Source organism: Serinus canaria, chromosome 6 (genome assembly GCF_022539315.1).
Source record: "Serinus canaria isolate serCan28SL12 chromosome 6, serCan2020, whole genome shotgun sequence".
Lineage (NCBI taxonomy): Eukaryota > Metazoa > Chordata > Aves > Passeriformes > Fringillidae > Serinus > Serinus canaria.
Genome location: NC_066320.1, coordinates 21,735,536 through 21,757,176, shown reverse-complemented (window position 1 = coordinate 21,757,176; position 21,641 = coordinate 21,735,536). Strand labels below are relative to the sequence as shown.

At 44.4% G+C, this 21,641-nt stretch overlaps 1 protein-coding gene across 2 annotated transcripts in view; it reads right to left on the bottom strand.

Moving 5' to 3' along the window:
- Positions 1–21,641, bottom strand: part of ARMH3 (armadillo like helical domain containing 3) — a 123,732-nt gene that overhangs the window by 2,459 nt on the left and 99,632 nt on the right. For both annotated transcript variants that reach the window (XM_050976539.1, XM_009087243.4), the window contains exon 25: positions 5,748–5,864. In XM_050976539.1, coding sequence (XP_050832496.1) covers positions 5,748–5,864 — 117 coding nt within the window. The remainder of the gene's footprint in view (positions 1–5,747; positions 5,865–21,641) is intronic.

Genomic DNA, 21,641 nt, shown 5'->3' with positions numbered 1-21,641 from the left:
AAGCTGTTTTGCCTTAACAGCTGCACAGCAATTGCTGCAGCAAGGTCTCACTGAGACTCCAGCCTAGCAAGGAGCTGAGGTTCAGCTGTTTCTTGTAAAAACAGGAATGTCTACAGTGCCATCCCAGCAAGGAGAGTGAACTCCCAATGAGACTGGGATGGGAGAAGATGTGTGGATGCATGAGCTACGATGTGTTTCCTGTTCTGGGGCAAAGAGATGGGGGAAGTGAGCAGGCTGCAGCTTAAAGAACATATTTTATCAATGCCCTCCAGAGTGGCAGTGAGCATTTCCTAGATTAATGCAGTGCCATGGCCTCTGTCCTGCTCCAGAACCCGCAGAGCCAAAGATACAGACTGAAGGAGAGGACAGAGGCCATGCCACTGTGCTGTAAACACAAATTATCACCCAGGCTGGAAGAAGCCCCTGGGTTCAGAGCCAGCTGTGTGTATTCCGAACGCTGTACACGTGCAGCTGGCTCACTGGCTGTCTCTGAAGAAGAGACACCTTTTATCCCTCAATGACACCCAGACTCCTGGTCACCCACAGAGCACAAAGAAGAGCTGGGCAGCCCTGTTGACAGCAGCTTCCCTCCCCCCCTCGTGCCAGCAGACTCATTGGCCAAATACGCAGGCCCCAGACTGGGCTCAGTCTCAGCTGCACTTGGCAACGAGAAAACAAAGTCAAACATCATCTGTGTCAGCGACTGTGCAGCAGTGACAGAAAGCAAAACTGACACAAGCTCATCCAAACAACAGGATTACAGTTCCCAGAGACTCGGAGCCTGTGATAATAAGGTTGTTGCTGACCTGGTTAGTGTTTTGTACTTTGTAAAAGCACTGGAGGAAGAATTATATAGATGCATAATGAGGAATCCAATACCAGGGGCTGGAAGAGCATATATATACACACTGCCGAGGGTCCCACTTGCTACCCAGTGAGAAAAACACACTGAAAGGGCAGAAAGCTACCCAAAAGGCAGAATGTGTAAGAAAGGGAAGGAAAGCAAAACTTGGAAGGTTAACAGGGAAAGCTGTGAAATGAACTCCAGTGAGCCCCATTGCATAAACCCAAACAACCCGAGCACGCTAGCAAAGATTTCTACCCTAAGAGACAAAGTACTTAAGTTTTATGTCATCTGCAGAAACCACAAACTCTCCTTCATCAGGATGCCTGGCAGAGACCCCAAGCATCTTTGTTCCCTTGGAGCACCCCTTCAACTCCCTACTTTAGGTGTCTTTTTACTTACTCTATCCTCAAATAGTTTGGGACCACATCTTGCAAGATAAACATAGCTGTACCCTGTGTTAAACACAGCTACAAGTGGTCTCCCGAGCACTGGCTGGCACGAGTCTGTCCTGGTGCCAGGAGTCCCACTGACAGGATTTGGTCCCACTCCTACCAAGTGCTCCTGTGCCAGTGATTCAGTCAGTTCTGACAAGAAGGAAAGAAGCGAGTTATGAGCTCTGGGGAGTTCTCTGCTCTGGGGAATATGAGTGCCTGAAGAAAAGGGGCAGATGCTACAAGCAGTGTAAGCCAGTACCCTTATTCTGACTAAAAGCATTTCTGTGGGTCCCAGAAACAAAAAGTACAAGCAGTTACGAGCTCCTGGCCTCAGGAACTGCTGCCAGGACTCAGGCATCAGCAGTAGAAGATTCCCAGCTTGTATACACATCAAGGTCTCCAAGAAAGAGTCTCTGCAAGCCCAGAAAGTGAGGCTGGAGTGGCACAATGAGAACACAGGGCTTAGCAGAAATTGTAGCTATGGGGTAGAGCCCAAGAAATTAATTAGCCTGATTAGTTTGCAAAGAGAAGGAGGAATAGAGCAAACACACTCCATTATGTAAAATGAGGTCAGAAAGAGAACAGTGAGTAATATTTATCTGGCTCCCCAGGGATGGGGCAAGAAATACACAGCCTAATTTAGACAAAGCAGATTTGCACAGGAAAAGAGGAAAAACTTTTAAAACCTATGGGCTGTGAAGAGGTGGAGGAGCTCACCTGGACCTACTGTGGAGCCAGTTTCATTTAAAGACAGCTTCAGGTTTCAACAGAAGCTTTAGACACAAACTTTGGTCAAGAGCAGTCTAGATGAACACAGATCTGCCTTAACACAAACTGGGGAGAAGAGTGGGCATGATAACACACAAAAGTGACATTTACACAAATCTCTGCCCAGCATTTCTTCTGCTATGAGAAATCAGGCAGCCTGAGCCAACCCGCTTAAAAGGTAAGAATAGTTCAAATTCAAGTTAAATCAAGTTATCTCCAGCACCAGGGCTCAGCACAGGGAGCCAGAGCTCATCTCCCTTTTGGAGTTGGAAGACCAGACAGTTACACGGGGAGGTGTCAGTCTGTAACAAGGATACATTTCAGAAGCTTCCTATAGTCTACCTAAGCTGCTCCCTAAGGATAGACCCCAGGACTCCTCCTAGCTCTTGGTGCAGTGGGCAGCCCAGGCCTGGCTGCCAGCCTGGAATTTACCAGATCCCTCCAGACTTACACAAAGGCCCCAAAAATGCAGAAATTAAGGTCAGAGCTTTAACATTAATTCTGCTAGGAAGTACAAGCAGAGCACATGTCCTCTCTTGCTTCTGTATGGAGTATCCTGGAGAATTAGGGACAGAAGAGCTCTAAAATTGTTTTCTTACTATTAGTCCACAAACGTTGAAAAAATGGAAAATCCACTGACATCACCTGTGGAAGAATGAGTAAATGAAAGAATGGATAAAGCAAGGGCATTAACCATGAGGGGGGGAAACATGATTAAATTTTAGTTTTGTGTCATCAGAGCTGGAAGTGTGCAAGGTTGTACCGACACTCCTATTTCACAGCAAGTCTCATCAACTAAACCTATTCCTAATCAACAAGCAGCCCTTAAATTATTTGTACAATGGGAAGAACGTTTACGCTGACTACTACACTTAATTAAAAGTCAAATTAAGATAATTTCCTCAGTCGAAATCAATCCCTAATCAGACTATGTTGAGACTGATGAAACCTATCTAACTGCAGAGACAGTGAGTGTTTTGGAAAGCTGCTGAAATCTCTTTCCACACATTCTTGCAGCTGCAATGTGAGGGTCCAAAAGCTCTCATCCAAACCATCCATTCTATCAAAGCAGCACAGACCTCAAATGACATCCCTGAGGCTTCAAAGGAAAAGAAATAAAAAGTGTAAGAAAACTTCTTAACTTCATTCCTTCAGCCCCTCAAAGGCAGCACAACATGCCAAAAAGCCCAGCTGATAAAACAATCTGCACATCACCTTCCACCACAATGTGGCCACAGTATCGCAGCCTTTGAAAACCTCTTTGTAAAGGGAATGGGAGAAGAAAGCAGATTTTTCTTTGGGATTAGCAAGAAAGAGCAGCACTGAGGCAAAGCAAGAGAAGTGAAGCAGTGAATTAGCAAAGCAGGTCAAAGGAGTGAGAACAAGATTTCTAAGCATAAAGGAGCCCCCAGAATGGCTTGGGGAAGCTTCTGCTCACCTACTTAATGGGAGCAAAGAGAGATAAAAAGGCAGCTGAAAAGGAAAATGTCTCCTCTGTGTCATTCCCCACCCAAGAAGGGTTTGCTTTGATGCAAACATTCACAGACAGTGATAAGAAAACCCGGCAGAATCTGGAAAGAATTACTTGCAAACAGATCCTGTCCAGGAAGACCTGATGGGATCAACGTGAATTCAGAAACTTGTAGTTCACCACCAGCCCTGATCCTTTGGTACAGCTCACAAAGAGATTTGCAGCAACTCCCTTCGGCCCCCTCCAGGAAATCCTGCAAACCTCCGAGGTTAAACCCAAAGCACTGGGTAGGGGGGTATTATCCAGCATCAGACCAGCAACAGAAGCTGAAGTAAAAACTCAAAAACTTCACAAAAAGAAAGCAAGTACCTGGTTTGCAGGGGCTGTGGGAAGGACAGGGCAGATTAGGGCCTTTTTGATGAGTTGTTTGAACAATTAATAAAGCCATCAGTTACTGTGCACCTAGAGAAAAGCAGAGCGAGGAGGCCGGGAGGCCAAGTGGATTTGCTGAAGACAAATCACAACGTATCAGGTTCATTTCCCGCTGTGCTGGGGGAACGGCTTAATGGAATGCAGGGGATTTTCTGTAGCTGTGAGTAAAGAACATTTAATAGGGTCCCAATTCTCAGGGCATCTAGAGATGTGGATTAAACTGATTCACAACTGGGTCAAATCAGCACATTTATACAGTAATTATTCAGGCATTTATATGCTCTTGAGGAGAGGGTCCCAGGGGTACCCGGATGGGCAATTTTCACAAGGGAGTTGATGGGCTGGTTATGATAAACAGATTCTTAAATGATACAAATTTGGGATTTTGAAAAAAATTAGGAAATTGGTCTAGGAAGAAAATAATTTTAGCTGAAGTGTTTTGTGGTTGTGATGATCACAGGACTGAGAATGTCATTTTAATCAATTGGCATGATCGGCCTGAGCTTCTGCCAGGCCAAGTGGAAAGTGGGACATGCAGGAAGCTGAACAGTCATGTGGCCAAGGGGAAGGAGATGCTGGATGAGGGTGGGAGCCCTTGGGACAGAACAGATGACAACAGAAACAGGAATGTGTCTTCTTTCTAGAGTACAGTAACAGAAGAAGCCTGTGTCACAGGAAGGCTATGGCCAAATTTCTTTGCTGTATTCCAGGAAAGATGTGTCAGACAGCAAGCCAGAGAGACAAAAACAGACACAAAAGAACACAGGAAAATAGCATAGAAGCAATTTCAAGTGGTTTTGCCCATATACTACCCCATGTCAGGGCCGGAATGACCTCAAGAGAGTTAAAAACACGCCGTAAAAGGAAACAAAACCATTTCAGGTGCCTGTTCTGGAGCAGAGCTGACAGAAGGGTGCACAACAACATGCCCAAACTCATGGAGACTCGTGATAGAGTAGGCAGGCATCAATTACTCATCAATCAGCAGGGACAGAGCTGGGAGAAAGAATCAGTTCTCAGACTGATAGAGAAGGCTGCCAAAGTTAGAGATCCCTCCCTTTTGGTGAAGCTGTAATGATTCAAGAGTGAGGCTTCCCTCACACACCAGTCACTACAAAAACACTGCCTTCATGCTCATGTGGCTGTTGGACAAGAACAGTTCCATCAGGGCTCTCTGGAGAAGGGTAAGCAAGCTGGCTTGCTGAAGAATTATAACTACTAACCTGAAGTATTTAGACTCATTTTTGTCATTGCTCTATAATTTCTGTGGGTCTTCCTACCATCAGTCTTCTCCTCTTGCAGATGGAGAAATTTCTAGGGAATGCTTTCACTTTCTTTGCTTGGGAGCCCTTTTTTTGTGAGTGAAGGTGGAAAGCAATGAGCAGGAAGGTGTTTCAGCAGTCCCAAACCTCATGGTCCCCTTAACAACAGCAAAAAAGCAACATTGCTCTGTGTGATTAACCCCAGGTGGGAGCAGTCAACTCAGTCAGCTTCTCTCCAACAAATTCAGCAGTACAAAGCAGAGCAAATCCCCATGGCAAAAGGGACAGAGACCATCTGACCCGTGCTGGCCCAAGCAACCTGGAGGTTCCTCTTCAGCCACACAGGGAGCTCCAGGAAGATCTCAGATCTGTTAAGACATGCAGTGTCTGTCCAGATCCTGCTCTTGCCCTGTCTTTGGGGGCAGTCCAATGGAGTAACAGGACTGCCCAGCTACACCCCAAATACCACTGCCCAGGCCATAAGCAAAGGCTCTGAGGAGGGCTGTTGATTGCTCAGAGGCAAGGCAGCTTACCAGCTCTTTGAAGAAGGCAGCTTCCTTATGCTGCTCTGAGTAGCGCTCGTACTGGTCCAGCCCGTCCTGCAGCTTCAGCGTCAGCGTGTCGTAGTTGGACCTCACCACCTCCAAAACCTGCCAGGAACAGCCAAACACAGCAAAGGGATCAGCATCCACAGGCTCCTCAGCACAGGAGGAGCAGGGCTGAGATAGATCACAGCTCTGGCACCTGTTTTCACAACAGACTTGGCTTTAACAGCCAGTATTTGGCTCATGATTGACAACATGGAGGTGGGCACTAAAGTCTTCCTAATGCCAAGAACCAGTCCTGAAAAAAATTTACAGAATTTCTTCATTCATGAGAATGGTAGATTAAACCTATATCCATGACAGCAACAGCTTTCTGTCATCAGAATTAGATATATTAATAAATCAAGCAGCTAATTACCACATGTACACCCAGATGCAACAGAGAAGCACAATACAAACACAGATTTGCCCAGTCCCAGGGTCTTTCCAAGGTTACTTTTGTCACCACACTTTCCTCCTGGCTCATGAATCACCATTCACAGCCTGCTAAATCACCAGCTTCTAGAGCTGCTCAGGTCAAGCTGCTCTGCTTCCATACAGAGCACCACATGCCTCTTCTGATAGGAACAAGCTTCTGACAATCACTAAGAGAAGACCAGCCTTGGTATGGACTCTGCTTTTAGAAAGACAAGAAGACATGAATCCAGGTCCTTCTGCCCAGGAGATACTTTACTATCTTTGGCTTTTACATCCAAAGTAGTTCCAGCTTTTATTGCTCTGCTCCCAGCATTGGGCTACACTTGCAAACTCATAGTTACACATCTCTGTTCTATTGAACTATTCATTTCCCTAAATAGGGAACACCAAGAGGAACTCCCACAATGATTTTTAGCTTTAAAGCATTGCATGGACTAACATATTCCTCAAAGCACTTGTGAGGTGGTTGGTGACAACAATCTTCCTACAAGGAGCCATAGAGGTCAACACTCCTGGGGCAAACACATGCCTGAAATGATTCTCCTAAACACAGGAACTTCATTCTTAGGCTGTTGCCATTTGCTCTGAGAGCTAAAGAGAATATGAACATCTGAGGTTTGCACTACAGTAACCCCAGCTCATGACAAGCTTCAGCCAGGAAGACACGTGGTAAAAGGTGCAAAACAAGAGGACCCTGCTCCAAGGCATCACAATTCAGAAAAGATCCTAAGAAGAGCATTGCAGAGGACTGAGACAGCAGTGACCAGAACAACAAGGAGCCCTTGCACTTCTCCTGTACTCCCAACAGTGTAAGCACTACTGTCAACTGCCCCTTTAGGCAGCTCCTAAAGGGGAAGTTGACCCTGCCCCTTTAGGAGCTGCCTAAAGGGGCAGGGTCAACTGCCAGCTCCTGCCCTTTACAGTGCTGAATCTTGTCCTTACATCTTTTATTCTAAGAAATCTAAAGTTGCATAGGGTTCCTTCAAAAGCTTGTTTCCCCCAAACTCTGCACGTGGCAGTGGTGCACAGAGACACTCATGCTAGGGCCTGAGATGGCAGAAGCTACAGAGAATCATCCAAATGAGGACTGGGGGCATAAAAGGGGTTCCAGAAGTGGTTCCCAGGTGAGATGGTCACACAGCAGTCTCTGCAGCTCAACTGTCCTGCAGCATTGCAGACACGAGCTAGGGACAGGAATAAGGATTTGGACTTGAAGGTCTCAGAGCCCTTTTCCCTGCATTGTTTCTGATTCTGCAATGTTATTTAAGAACAGCTTGCCAGTGTTGCCAAGGCTCACAGCCTCCTCTCCAGCACTCATTTCCTAATGCTGTCTTGTTTGTCAGCTCCACTGGCAGAAAGAATTCCCTGCAATGACATCCATCTCCAAATTCAATTCTGCCCTTCTTGCTCCTGTGTGCAGAAGCTACAAGAAGTATTGCAGAGCCAAGAGCAATGATGAAAGAAAGCCACCTGGGCACAGGAATAACTATCCACTAGGGACACAGTGTAATAGCATAATGCACCTTCTTTTGAGCAATAAAGGATCTGGCAGCTTGCTCCTGTCAATCAGAGGAAGCCAAATTGATCAAGATTAATAAGCTGCAGAGAAAAAACCTGGTTTGAAAGGTGAGGAGTTGAACAGGCTTCTCCAGCAGTAATTCAAGAGCAAAGGCATTTCATTCAGGGCTACCTGCCTCCCCAGGAACCTTCCCTTCAGCTTCCCTGCATTCCCCTACACACAGGTGTGCACAGTGCCACCCAGTTGCGATCGCTCAATGGATGCACGTGTTTCTTTAGGAACAATCAGGATTCCTCCTTGCTAGCTCTGAGTAGAGATCTCTTCAGATACTCAAGAGAGGCATCCTCAAACCATGGTGAAGAGAAGTAAACTCTGAGAGCAGCAGTGAGCTCTGTAACCAGAATCCTTTAAATATGTCTGCTTGCATCACCTTTGAAAGGCAGCTAAGAACTCAGTTTGATACCTCAGGATGAGGACAGGGAAGGAAAGAGGTCCCCAAAGTCTCTACTCTGTTACTCATTGTAATCTCTGCAGTGAGCTTGAGATCAGCTTATCCCTTCAGCTATGTATTTCATTGGCTTCCACTCCTTATCTCCTTTAATTATGAAATAGAACTTAAAAAGAAAGGGTAAGTTAAAAATAAACAGCTTCTCCCTACTGCCTGATAATTTCCCGTTCTTGCTGCTACTGAGAAAAAAATGCTACGTGGGATCTGAGATAAACCCACTCACAGATCATTTCAACTTCATACCTTGTAATGGATAGAAACTATTACTGAGATTAGGACCTGCCATCCTTGAGATGATTTCATCTGCTCTTTAAGATGCAGCTGCAAGACAGAGGACAGGTCAAAGAGCAGCAAAAGGTATTAAGAATACCTAACAGGAAGGTTTAAAAGACATCAACTTCCTACACAGATGACAAAAAAACTCACATCCTTTCTGTAATAGAAGACTCTATGTTAGCATCCTTTGCCCTTCTTACACATTGCTTTGACTTTTGCTCAGGAAAACTACTGCAGGAAGAACAGCCTTTTTCCTTAAACACACAAGATCTTTATCTGCACCCTCCTGTCAGATACAAAGGAACTAGAGCAATTTAATTTTGAGATTAAAGCATTTCTCCTTCAAAGTCTTGTTCGACCCATTCTTCTTGGAAGTCTCATGTCTAGAAAACATGAATTCCAAGATAGTCAAGTATGAGAAGGGAAGGGATTTTTAGCTGCTCTTCCAAACAGATTTTAAATACTCATTCAGATTTTTACCATCTCACGAGAAGCTGGAAAAACACCAGTTTTAGTGTCAGGCAAGGACAGATGAAATCGGACTGTAGATGATCTTCAAGGAGTTTGATGTGACACCCTAAGACTGCAAGGATAAACATGCAGGGGAAGCTTTTTTCTTTTTTTAAAAATACTTTACTGGATCTTTACAGTGAAAAAAACCCAACAAACAAACCCTAATGGAGTCACAATCTAAAAGTCTTTTTGTAGGTTACCTTAGGGGGATCAGAGTCTTTAAAAAGCAGTATGACGGAAGCGAGCAACTCAGGGTCAATACGAGAGGAGGGAAGGCTGCTGAATTCCCTTCCTGCAGTTACCTGTATCAGCCCCAGAGGCTACATTTGCTCATTTTTTCCACTGCAACAAGCCAGAACTCAGTGGAGCTGCACCACTGTAATTTAAAGATAATTTGCCATCAAATTAACCCCCTATCACCACTCACTCTCTGACTGCTTTCCAGAAGTTTCAGAGAAATGCTGGAGATTCAGGCCCCTGCATGTGTGTCCCCAAACCAACTTTTTAGGAGCTGTTTTGAACAGGAAGCGCTTTCTCTGGCATTCAGATTTCAGCTTCCTCCTGCAGCTACAACTGCCCATGCCCCATAAAACTCTCCTTCCCCAGTCATACCAACAGCTTGTGAGTAGAGGCATCCCTTCAGGAACATGGCAGGAGGGCTGGCTTCCAAAGGAGGGACTGATGCAGGGCTCAGCTCTCTGCAGCATCCCACCCCTGCCATGCCAAGTCACTGCACCCAGAGGAACAAGATTATTTCCCAGTCTATGGCTCCTTACTTTGCTCCATCCACCAGCTCCTTCTATCACTGCCTTGCAAACTGGATGGACAATCTAGGTCAGCTGAGTCAGTGGCCTCCTCCCACACGAGCTCTGAAACCATTTCCCCCAGAAGCAGTTGCCTCTGCCCTGAAATTTTCAGCATTCAAAACACACCATCATTTTACTGTACTAGTCACTACACACTGACTTTTTCCTTACTGCACCAGAGCTGTTTCCTCTGACTGATCCTCAGCAAGAGCCAACCTACTGCACTCCTCCAGGAGAGACCAGTCCTCCTGGAAGATCCTGTCCTGGAGAAACACAGGGATTACAGCAGTCTCCTATCCCCACTGAGCCCAGGAGAACACTGCTACTGTTAGCAGCAATGCCACACAGGGAGCTGCACCAGCAGTAAAACCTAATGGCCAACATGCAGCTCTAGGGCCCATCTATCTAGCAGACATCAGTGGCTTTCATTGCTTAGTAACTTTTTAACCTGCAGAATCTTTCATCATCTGCATCTGCAGTCTCTGCCTTACTGGAACATAAAATTAGAGAGCACCAGCAATTCAGAGCACCCAGCAAAGGATCTGGTGGTGGGTAGGTTCCAGGGAGCATGCACAGGTGATGACAGAAAAATAAAAGGAAAAACAGAACCAAGAACAAATCAAGGTCACTACACTGTCTTTTTAATTAGCACAGGAAAGCACAAGAATGCAATCAGTCACCAGTACCTCACTAAAGCCTCTCCATGCCCCTAAGACAGTCATTAACTACCACTACACAGGAGAAGTTGGAACAGCACTGACTGAATGATCTCACATCAAGCAAAAGGTAAAACACCCCCAACAATGCCCAGGTTAAAATGCACTTGCCCCTTCACCGACTCCCTGCTGCTCATGGATGGGGGAGGGTCTCCAGAACAGGACAAGGCCCCACAGGACAGAAAATCCAGAGGCTCTGTCCCATCTGCTCCATGCCAGAGGATGGAGCAGCCAGTCTACGGGGCACGTAATGCCAACCTCTCATCAGCACTACTGCACAACAGGGCAGAAGGACTCAGGGCAGCCACAAATGCCTTCTGTCCACCCTGCAGAGGTGGTGGAGTCACTGCCTGTGTGCCACACCCAGAGGGAATTCGTGGGTTTGGCAGGTGGGTTTGGCAGTCCCACCTCCCAAACCCAGTCAAAGCACAAAACGCCACAAGCAAACTCAGCAGTCTGTCCCCTCAGCTCTGAGGGTGGAGGCTGTAGGAAGAGACTCTAGGTTTTCCTATTCCTGTAGAAATGTGCATTTCACATTGCAATCAACAAATGGGCTTGTTTATTCGAGGTTTAGTACAAAATTTCCCCTTTTTCCTCCCTCCTTAATCTCTACAACAACTCAAAGTCCCTGAGCGTTTCTCTTCATGAATTCAACTGAATTGCAACATTTCTCATTGTAATGAAAAGGCTGCTGACACCTGGACTACAAAGAGGCTATTGCTTCTCCATAATAAAGTGCTGGATAATTGACATCAATTTTACAGTAGTAACTTCTAATTAATATAGAAAACAATTTTTTTCCAAGTGCCATCACACTTCTCACAGAGCAACTTTAAAGTTGCTGATGCAGGCTGAAGTCTTTGTTGAAATTAATCCCCAGAAGCACCACAGAGAAAGAACATAACTAAATAATTAGAAGTTAAATAAAAACACACACACAGCTGCCACATTTCCCAACAGACTCTGCCTAAACCCCAGCTGCACTCATCTCCTTCTCCCTTTCCTCTTTGTCTGTCTGCAGGATCCAAGTTCAGAGAGAGGCTCCACTAAGGCTGCCAATGCTACAGACACATGCTGGAAGCAGCTGCCACTCACACTGGCTTCCAGAAAAGCATCCCTCCAGGACTAGCAGCAGCCAAGAGCTTTTGTCTGACCCAGCACTACCTTACCTTTGCAGCTATCCTGGAGCTAAATGCAGTGCTGATGCTTTAGCACCACTCCTCACCCCCACACTGATCAAGCCATGACTATTATTTCCATGTTCATGAATGCCAAGAGGAAAAGGAGGAGGAGGATGTTGCTATGATAGTTTCACAACTCAGATTCCCAGGACATGCTGCATGTAGAGCACAGATCTGTGGATCCAGAGGATGTGGAGTGGGTCTGATGGGAAAGACAAAGATGTGGGCTGCAGATTCAAGGGTAACCATGCCACATGTGTGTAAGACTCACAGCACATTGCCAATCCTGCTCTGGTGTCCCAGATCTCCTGCATCCAGCAGCTGCAGCTTGTACTACATGCAGGGAAGGACCCATGGCCCTCTCATGCTGTGGGCTGAGAGCATGAGTCTGCGAGTCAGCCCCCACCAGCTCACACATCTGTCATTCCCAGAGTAAAAGGCATCATCTTTTCTGCCCTGAGTAGAGGAAAAATTGCTGGAAAATGGATATTTTTCCAATAATAAAAAGTTCAGCCAGACCAAAAGATTAAGTGAAAGGAAAAAAGGGCAAATTTCTCCTCTGAGGTATGAAACAGGATGCTACTGAGGTGGGATGCACCAATGTTGCTGGGCAGTAAAGCTGTAAGAGGTCACTGGGGAGAAGAACAGCCTGCAGAGGTGGGTGCAGCTCCCCATGAGCTCCAGGGTAACAAAGAGACATGAGTAATGCTCCAGCCCTGCTGTGGAGAATCCAAGGCTGATGGAACCCATGAGAGTCTTGTTCAGTGTCTGGAGCTGGACACATGGACAAAGTTGAGCAGCACATAGCAAAGATGAGTGAGCCAGGAAATAGGGAGAGGAGGAGCCTCACCCTGCTCTCCCCTGCTAGGGTTGGTGCAGGGACCTCTGCACACAGTTCCCACCAGGTTTACTCTGGCAAGCACAGACTAAAAAGTGTGCTCACTGAGCATTAGCCAGGACACAGCTTCCTGGAGTTTGGAAGTGAACTGTCTCTGCCCACCAGTTGGTCCTTTGTCCCTACCAGTCACTTCTCACAGTCCTGCTATTTTCAGTGAACTGCTCTGTGCCCAGCCAAACGTAAGTGTAACTTTCTTTGTCCCAAATCCTTCCTGAGGACTGCTTTTATACATCTGCACTTGAGTGGTATCAAAATCTAGGCCTCATCACTTCCCTACACAAGGAAAAGGTTTTGATCGTACTTAAAAGATTATCATTATTATTATTTTAGTTAGCAGCATCAAGGAGGGACATTTCACACCCCCTTTTCTCACCTCAGCATAGAGCCAGTCTGTCAGGCTCAGATGATATATAGTAGCTCAGATGTTTGTTCAATGATCTCACAGGGATCTGTGATCTTTAAAGGAACAAGCCTACAAAGGCAACACTTTCTATCCATGGATCGTGAGGGTTTGGTTACAGTCTTTCTCTTCTGCCCACAGGTGCCTCTTCTAAAGATAAATAATTTATAAGCTCACTCAGAAAATTACTGTTGTTCTCTGAACTCTGCTAGCAGAAATGGCATCCTATTTTAGGACAAGAGTTATCTGCTTCAGAAATGTTTTAAACCCACAATCTATTAAAAGCCTTAGGTGTTCAACTTTATTTAATGGTGGTAAAAAACACACTGATCCAACCAATCTGGAAATCACTCAGCTTTCAGAAATGTCTCAAAGCCAAAACTGTTACCCAGCTCCACCAAGAAGCAACTGTATATATATATAACAGTGCCCATTCCAAGCTCCCATGGGACAGGCATTCCCAACAACCAACAGGTACTTTAAGAAGCAGTAAGGCTGCAAACAAGGACAAAGGCAAGTAACAAGGAGACATATGGTCTCTATGTGCACAGCTGGCAGGGCTCTTCACTTGTTAGAGGTATAGACAAGCAGAACAGATTAATGTGGTGATAACCCTGGGCATTCCTGCAGCCATCACTAGGACTAGGCAGTGCTGTACTACAATAAATACCTTCTGAGCTCCAGCTGCCAGGTAGCTGAAAGCCTGCCCACCTTACCAGAAAGCCCATGCCAGGAATACTTTTGCTGCAGAGTAGTTTCAAGAACTCACGTCTATGCATACACATGACAACTCCCACACGTGTTAAATGCACTTTGCTCAACCCATTCAGGTTTGGAGCACATGGAGCAAAAATGCATGTAGCCTCACACTGCTTTTTCTCAAGCCCAATCCACCTTTCCCAGTCTCAAAGATGGTCAGTGGGTTTATATCTGCACATACCACTTGGCACAAAGAACCTGGTATTCTTTGTGAGACAATGGCTGCTCCATCCCAGCCTGTAGGGGCAGGCTCTCCAGGGAAAATAAAGGAGGCAACTCTGTGCCATTCAAGGAAGGAAAACAGGTTCAGTGGGCTTCTGCCAGGGGAACAAACCTCCATATACTGTGTAATGCTGGCACTTTCAAAACCCAGGCAGAGAAAAAGAAGTCAAAGATCCTGAAACAAATTATCTTAAAAATTATCAGTTAATAAAATAAGCAGTCTCCAGAGCAGACATTTAGATCTGGAAGGGGAGATACACCAGAAACCGAATGAGGCCCACTAAACTTGCCTGTTTTTAGAAATTTTGTTGAGAAAGGCAGGCAGTGTTAAGAAAGGCCAGGATGATGGCAGGAGCATAAAACACTGAGATAGATAGATTTGCTATTTTGGAGTTACAGCCCATTTTGGAGTTGTGAACCCTTATCTCCAGCTGGTGGCATTTATGAAAACATTTCTCACTGCTAGGTACGTAAGAGCACTTGCAATTCTGCCAAGGCTCGAAATGCACTGCAGATAGCAATGGACTGGACCGTTAATTTTTTTATTTCCCCTTTTGTGCTTACAATTAACTTAAGTGCTGAAATGTGATGGGCTATTCCAGGAGAAGCTTTTTATCTACCAGCTGCATTCTCACAGAGCAGTAAATCAACTGCTGTCACCAAACCATCACACAAGAGGACAAGAGCATCCTTATGCTCACTGTTATCATTCATGTTACCCGTTCAGCCTAAGTGGCTAACCAGCATTCAGCAAATGAATGCTGTGATTTGTGTGCAACCTTTGGTGCAATTCTCTATTTACAGAAGACCTTGTCCTCCTGAACACCGAGGAAAAAAATAGTCAGCAGCAGCTCTTCAGCACCATTTAACTGACCAAAGCAAGACCAGTAACCTTGGTCCCCAAAACAAGATAAAAGAGTTTTGAGTTGGGAACTGCTGCTCCAGCTGAACTGAGAAGCCAAGATGTACAAAGTCATTACAGAAATCAAAGACAGATACAAGAACCTTAAAAATGGTAGCTGAAGATTTTAAGAAAAAGTTTGAAATAAAATCCTTTTAAGACCAGTAGCCAGAAAGCATCCTGGCAAATGCTGGAACTCAAATACACAGCTTTCAGCCGAGATTGCCTTAGTGAAATGACAACAGGACACCTGATGTACACCAGAGGAGACTCATTTCCAGCAAAGAAATTCAAATTTGCCCAGATGACAGTTAGCTCAGGAATAAGGCTGTCTAGAGAATAGATTAAGGCAGGATATGCAACAAAGCCCTTTCTGTTCAATCAAACCCAGACAGAAGTGCACTGCTCCAGCTCGAAGAAACCAAAACCTAATTGTGCCCAAGGAAAAAACAATGGGGAGCCTTATTCTGGTTATGGTCTAATCAAACACCTGCAGTCACATGAGGCTTTTGCAACAACGACACCTGGTCAGGTTCACAGAAATCAGTAGAGGATCCAAGAGAGCTTGTGCCCCTCACACAGCCACCATGGACTTCTTTGGGATATAATGATTGCAGACTAACAAAGAGATAAAACCAAATCAAAACTCACCAGGACTCTGACTTGAAGATTAAGACAAGTGAAAGGAGAACACAGACACTCCAAAAAGCTATGGAGCTTGGCATGCACTTTGATTTTCTTTTTGATCTTTTACAGCAACTAGTAAGCCAATGGCCTTTATTAATGTACAGTCCTAGGTCTGATGCTTGCTGAGAAAAAGTGGATGCTAGATTAGGTTTTTTTTTTCTTTTTTTAATGATCAGAAATCTTTTTAAACTTGGTTTGCACAGCATGAATAAATTTAATTAAAGGAAGCAGCAAAACTAAATACCAACATGCCAAAAAACTGGCCACAAACCAAGTGGATGCTTGTATTTAAAGTAAGTCAAATCAACATAGGACATGCTAGAGAAAACCAGCGAGGACTGGAGAAGGAAGGTGCATGTTTGCAGGGGCAGACATTAGGAAGATCAGTTCCCTAGTTCCTACTTGCATTTCAGCACTTATTGGAAGTGATAAAAGACAGTCATTCAGTGGCCTGAGGAGATGCAATGAAGCCAAGAAAGAAGAAACACTAAGCTCACCTGCCTCACTGACTACATGTGGAAAATAAATTGAAGTATGTTCTCAGGGAAAATAAAAATTTTTGAATACAAGCAAGAAGTCTGAATAGTTAAGAAACAAATTGAGCAAACAGCTGTTTCATTATTTGCACTATTTTGCAGTCCTTTGGTATGTTTGATGAACTAAGGGCACTGGAATCAATACACAAGATTTAAAACATGGGTTTTCAAAGACTTACAGAGTGAAAACAACAGTTTTTCTCCTTTATTTTTGTGTTCTCTCTAATACTTTCTAATTCTCTATTTGTCTTTATGACTACTGTTGAGTCTTGAGCCAACATTCCCAGGCTTATCACAGTGACTACAGGAGTCCCTTCCTGCATACCAATATCTAGCAGACTTAAAACTACAGTTTAATGATTCTGAGAGACTTACAAATTCGGTCTGCAAAAATGCCTTCTAAAGATAGAGCCCAAAAGAAATAGAAGATCTATACTCAACTGGTTAGCTACAAATAGCTAGAAAGACTGTAGTAGCAGTATGCCAAGGTAGCATGCTAATAAGGAAAGGTGGGCAGTGCTTGGAAATTTGTGTGACTCAACCCACATAAAAGTTCTAGCTCTCACGGCTTTTACAAATCTGGAGTTAGAACAGACAGCTATAAGCTGCTGGATGATCCTTATCCTACAGAAAATTCTGTAGTGAAAAGGAAACTTCAGCTGCAAAATGCCTACTCTAAGGCAGCAGTCCCAAAAGTGGTTTAAGCCAATTTGAGTGCAGGTCACCTAGCCTGCAATCCAGAGTCTGGAGTTCTTCCTTCAAAGGCATTCACTGCAGAAATAAGACATTCTACTGTGCAAGTCAGAAATCTCCCTGTTCTAAACACAAGTACCAAGGATGCTGGGGACCAGGCAGTACTGACATCAGGAGGGACTGAGGAGGGAAAGGAGGAGCAGAAATGACTAAAATACTGAGAATGCAGCTGTGCAAGTCAGGTTTATAAGAATTACAGCAGTTATGGAATTCCTACCAAGACAATAGTATCAAATCAAATCTGTCCCAACAAAGTGACTCCTCACAAACCCCAGCCACACTTTGGGATCTCAGACTAATCTGCATTGCACAGCAGAGGAAAAGGAAGGGCCAAAGTCTGTGATGAGGGCAAAAATAAGGAAACCAAATAATTTCTGATATGTTGAAGGAGTGAGGCTTGTTAACATTTTAATTTGTTGAATTATTCCCTTTTGTGCTGTTGGAATGTGTCATTCTTCTGAAACTCCATCTGGGCAATGACCAGAACTGAAACAGAACGAGACCATTAATGCTTGGAAGCATCCAAAGCCAACACAGAAAACGTTTTCTGCCTGCAAAACCAGAACTGCTTAAACTTGACTGCTAAGTTAATTTAAAAGGAACATTTAAACAGCTATTGGGACAAATGGAAATGCAGGGGCTACTATCCAAGATAATCACTAGCAAGGGCAGGCCTGATGAGATGATGAATGCTGTAAGCTGAGGCACTTTTTGACTGAAATGGATGTGTGGAAAGCTGGCCAGCAGACAGTCAGCAAGGTGAAGCTGAGTGGGAGCAGAGACTTGGGCACGGACCCCACACAGAAAAAACAGCTCAGATGTTTCTGAGAAATCAAATTGTTTGCTGCTTATTACTGTCCTTCTCAGAGAAAGAGATCCACGTGCAATCTCTGGAATAAACACAGAGGCACCAAAGGTTGCTGACACTCGTTTGTTTCTAGTCCTTTCTCCTCATATTATCAGAGACCAAGATAATAGCTGTGCCTCTGAAGAAGGAGTCCTGGCATGGTTAAATGGCATCTTACAATCAAAACATACTTGGAGAACAAAAAAGCCTTGTATGCCTTGGAACACAGTGTTTGTCCCATAAACATTTCTTCCACTTATGTCCTTAAAATATCAGACCTACCACCCCTTCAGCACGAGCACTCTCACGATTCATAGGCTCCCAGCAACAAGCCCAAACACTATAGCAGACAAATCTCTTCAGAATGAGGAGCTGAGAAAGACTGAAAAGAGGCATCTTACCTCTATGACAGCGAGCTTTTATCTCCACAGACATTCAGATGGGCAGCAAGGACACGACACAAAGGTGAGTTTTATTGCTGACAGGCCAGATAAGATTACAGTGTTGGCTGTACACCCACCACTGACAATCAAGGAAAAGGTGACTTGTGCTGGCACCTGCTCTCTCCAAAGGATGAGGAGAACAAAAGAATACAACCTGTGCTTCCTTTCCAAAGCACCTTTAGCTGTTGACTCCTCAAATTGAGCTGATCAGCAAGATGAGCAGCACTTGTCCACAATGCCTGCCCTCTGAATCAAGAGCATGCACCCTTTGCTGCCACAGCTCTAAACAGAACCTGCTGGCTACAGAGGTGGGATATACTACAGACTTAGTTAAAGACAATGCCACTGTCCTGGGGATATGAAGCTGATCACCAGTGCTTCTGCTCTCTCTATATATTTCTCTTTTGCCATAGTCCATGGATCAGTACCTGCAGGATCTGTGATGGAAATATCATCTCCACTGTAATTTCTGCAGTGCTTGGAGGACACCATTGTTCTACAGCCTAAAAATCCCTGTGTGAGGGTTTAATGCTCCCAAGTGCCTCCTGGATATCAAACATTTTGAAAACTATTAGCTCTGATGGGTTCATGAATAAGGTTCAGAGAAGCCATTTCCTCAATATTTCTTCTGAGAAAAAAGTAGCTCTGATCTGGTAGAATAAAAATTACTGAGAAGGAAGAAGAGGAGGAGAAGGAGAAACAAAGTCCACACAGCCCACATCGCCTGTAAGCAAGGAAATGAGATTTGATTCACTCTGTGATCCTGAGGTGTATTCAATTTCAGCCTGAATTTCTACTGCATAAATTCAACTTGGCTGAGCAACATCCCCATTAGAGACTGTCCAAAGCAACCTAAGATTACCCCCAAATGATCTTTGAAGCTGAAGGTTCAAAGCCTTGGTGAGGTGGGGCTTTTAGCATATTTTTGCATGAGCAACCCATAAACCCATGTATTCCCAGAAGTTTGAAGAAGACAATATAAAAAAAGCAATTTTTAGATACAGTGCACACACAACTCCTTATTGTTGCCAATTAATCAATTTATTTATTTAGTTCACTGGTTTAATTTCCTCTTCCTACACCACAGAGAACAACTCTGGGTCTGTTTTCTATGAGTCAAAGGGATTAGATGACAAGCTGAAGTCACTCACTAAAAGGACTTGAGGGCTTCAGTTCAGGGATTAATAACTCAGCAGCTTTTTCTCCAGATTTTAACACTTTTAATTTATACTGCATCAGCTGATAGTTTTATTTGCACAACTATTTTTGTTTAAATGGGAATCAAACCCTGCTCTTCCCAAAATGCTGCTGCATTGCCCTCTTGATATTATTCTCGCATCCAAATTTTTGACTATATGTAAAGAGGATTTCATGCTTGCTTAGGAAATTTCTTAAGAAACTGCACCTTATACTGCACCTTATACTAATACAAGTTCAAGTTCTACTTGGCTCTCCCTGAATAACCAGACATAACAGCTGAGTAGTCCCCTCAGGAATTCAACACCACTAGAAGGCCTGGGTGGCAGCTCTGAACCAGGCTTCTCTTTGTCTTCAACTCAGTCTCACATTTCAAAGAAGCTTTACAAAATGTTTGCCTGCATTTGATCACTTAGTAACACACCTTTAAGGATACAGCAGAGGGATCCATTCTCACCCTCAGCTAACACAGAATAAATTGGTACCACACTGATCTTGCCAAGAAAGCCAGTGACAGAAGCTAAAGGGGGTCACATTTTTAATTACCCTGGAGAGACTCTGATCTTACAGTTCTAAGTATCATTTGCTAAAGGAAGTTTCTGTGAAATAGTGCTATAATTTAACCCCAACACCTCTACATCTTAGACTCTATAAAGAAAACACAGAAGCAAGTCTGCAGGTTGAAAAATTCAGGTATTTTAAAGGTCTGGGGTTTCTTGGAACCTGAACTGGCCTGACTCAAAGACTGAATTTCTTCCATATGCCTTTTTAAGGCCCAACTTTTGACTGTGCCTAGAGCTTTCATTTGGTGTGTTTTCACAAACTGCAATAAGTAGAGCTGTTCACTTTGTTTACTGCTTCTGGACAACAACTGCCATCTACAATCAACTCAGAGAGGACAGCAGGGCAGGGTTGGCAGCAGCCACAGGATGCAGCATAGCAGCAAGTGATGGCTGTGCATTAGGAAAGGTCCCATCATTTTTCCTTCTCAACTCTCTAAAATATGTGAAAAGCACTAATTAACAGGCTACCCAAGGCACATAAAGGCCACAAAAAAAGATGTCCCTAGTGTCCTGTTAAGCCCAATCCTAAAATGACTACCAAGGCTTTAGGAACCAACTGAGCTCTCCCAGTCACAAGTCTCCAAAACTGATACCAGAAAGAATTCCAACATCACAAGCACTGCAGAACCAAAAAAAGCAAAAGAGAAATAAAGTGACCTACTTTATATTCTGTTATCACATGTTGAAAGATGCGGAATCATAAAATGCCAGAAAGGCACATGCAAAGGAATCCTCAAAATGCGTGCACTGTCAGCAGCGTGACAGCACTCAGCCACCCACAGAAAAAACAAGGGCAGGGAAAAAACTCCACTCAAATACTGTGCCAGAACAACAGTTCAGTACCCAGAGACAAGGGAACATACAGAAGAAGCCTGAGATCTGAAGTGCCACTTGCCCTTATCCCAGCAGGCTTATCAGAGCCTCTGCCAGGGAGGGACACTGAGCGTCAGAACGATCCGATCGCCTGTTCTAAGAGAAAGGGACAGAGGACAGCTGTCTTAAACATTTTGTGGCTATTTCTCCAGCATCTGTTCTTGACTCAGTCACAAGTGGCAGGGCAGAAGAATGTGCAGCAGTCTGTAAACACCCAGGTACAATTGTTTAAGGTGACTGCAGAGGGCTGACAGCCCAGAGTCTGGACTAAGCTTTTCAATAACAATGCTGTTAAGAACTGGAAAGTAAGGGGCTCGGGGAGAGTGTAGGCAGGTGATTTTCACCATCCATTCCCCAGGTTTCTACAGATTATTCCATAAAAATAAAAACCACTCATTCCCCAGATACAACTTCACAGATTTTTGCATCATTCTTTCCTAAAACAAAGATCGGGATCAAGCCAACTGGCCATTTTCCTTCAAGCATCTTAACCTGACCTTTTCCAAACTCATCACAGAAAAAGGTCTCCATGACATACCTAAGCTGAAGTCATGCTGAGTTATGATCCCATGTATGAAAAAGATGGCAGCTTCAATCCTCATATCACAACAGAACAGCTACCTGCATCTTCAAATCATGCCTCACTCAGCTGAAGGGTTTCTGGGTGACAGTGAGGGACCAGGCTAATGCCTTTAGCTAATAAGATCACATGTTAACAACTAACTTCCTGAGCAATTAGACAGGAGTGGTCAGTGACCAATGCTAAACATTTGCTATGACATTAACTGCACAGCCCCAGTACCACTT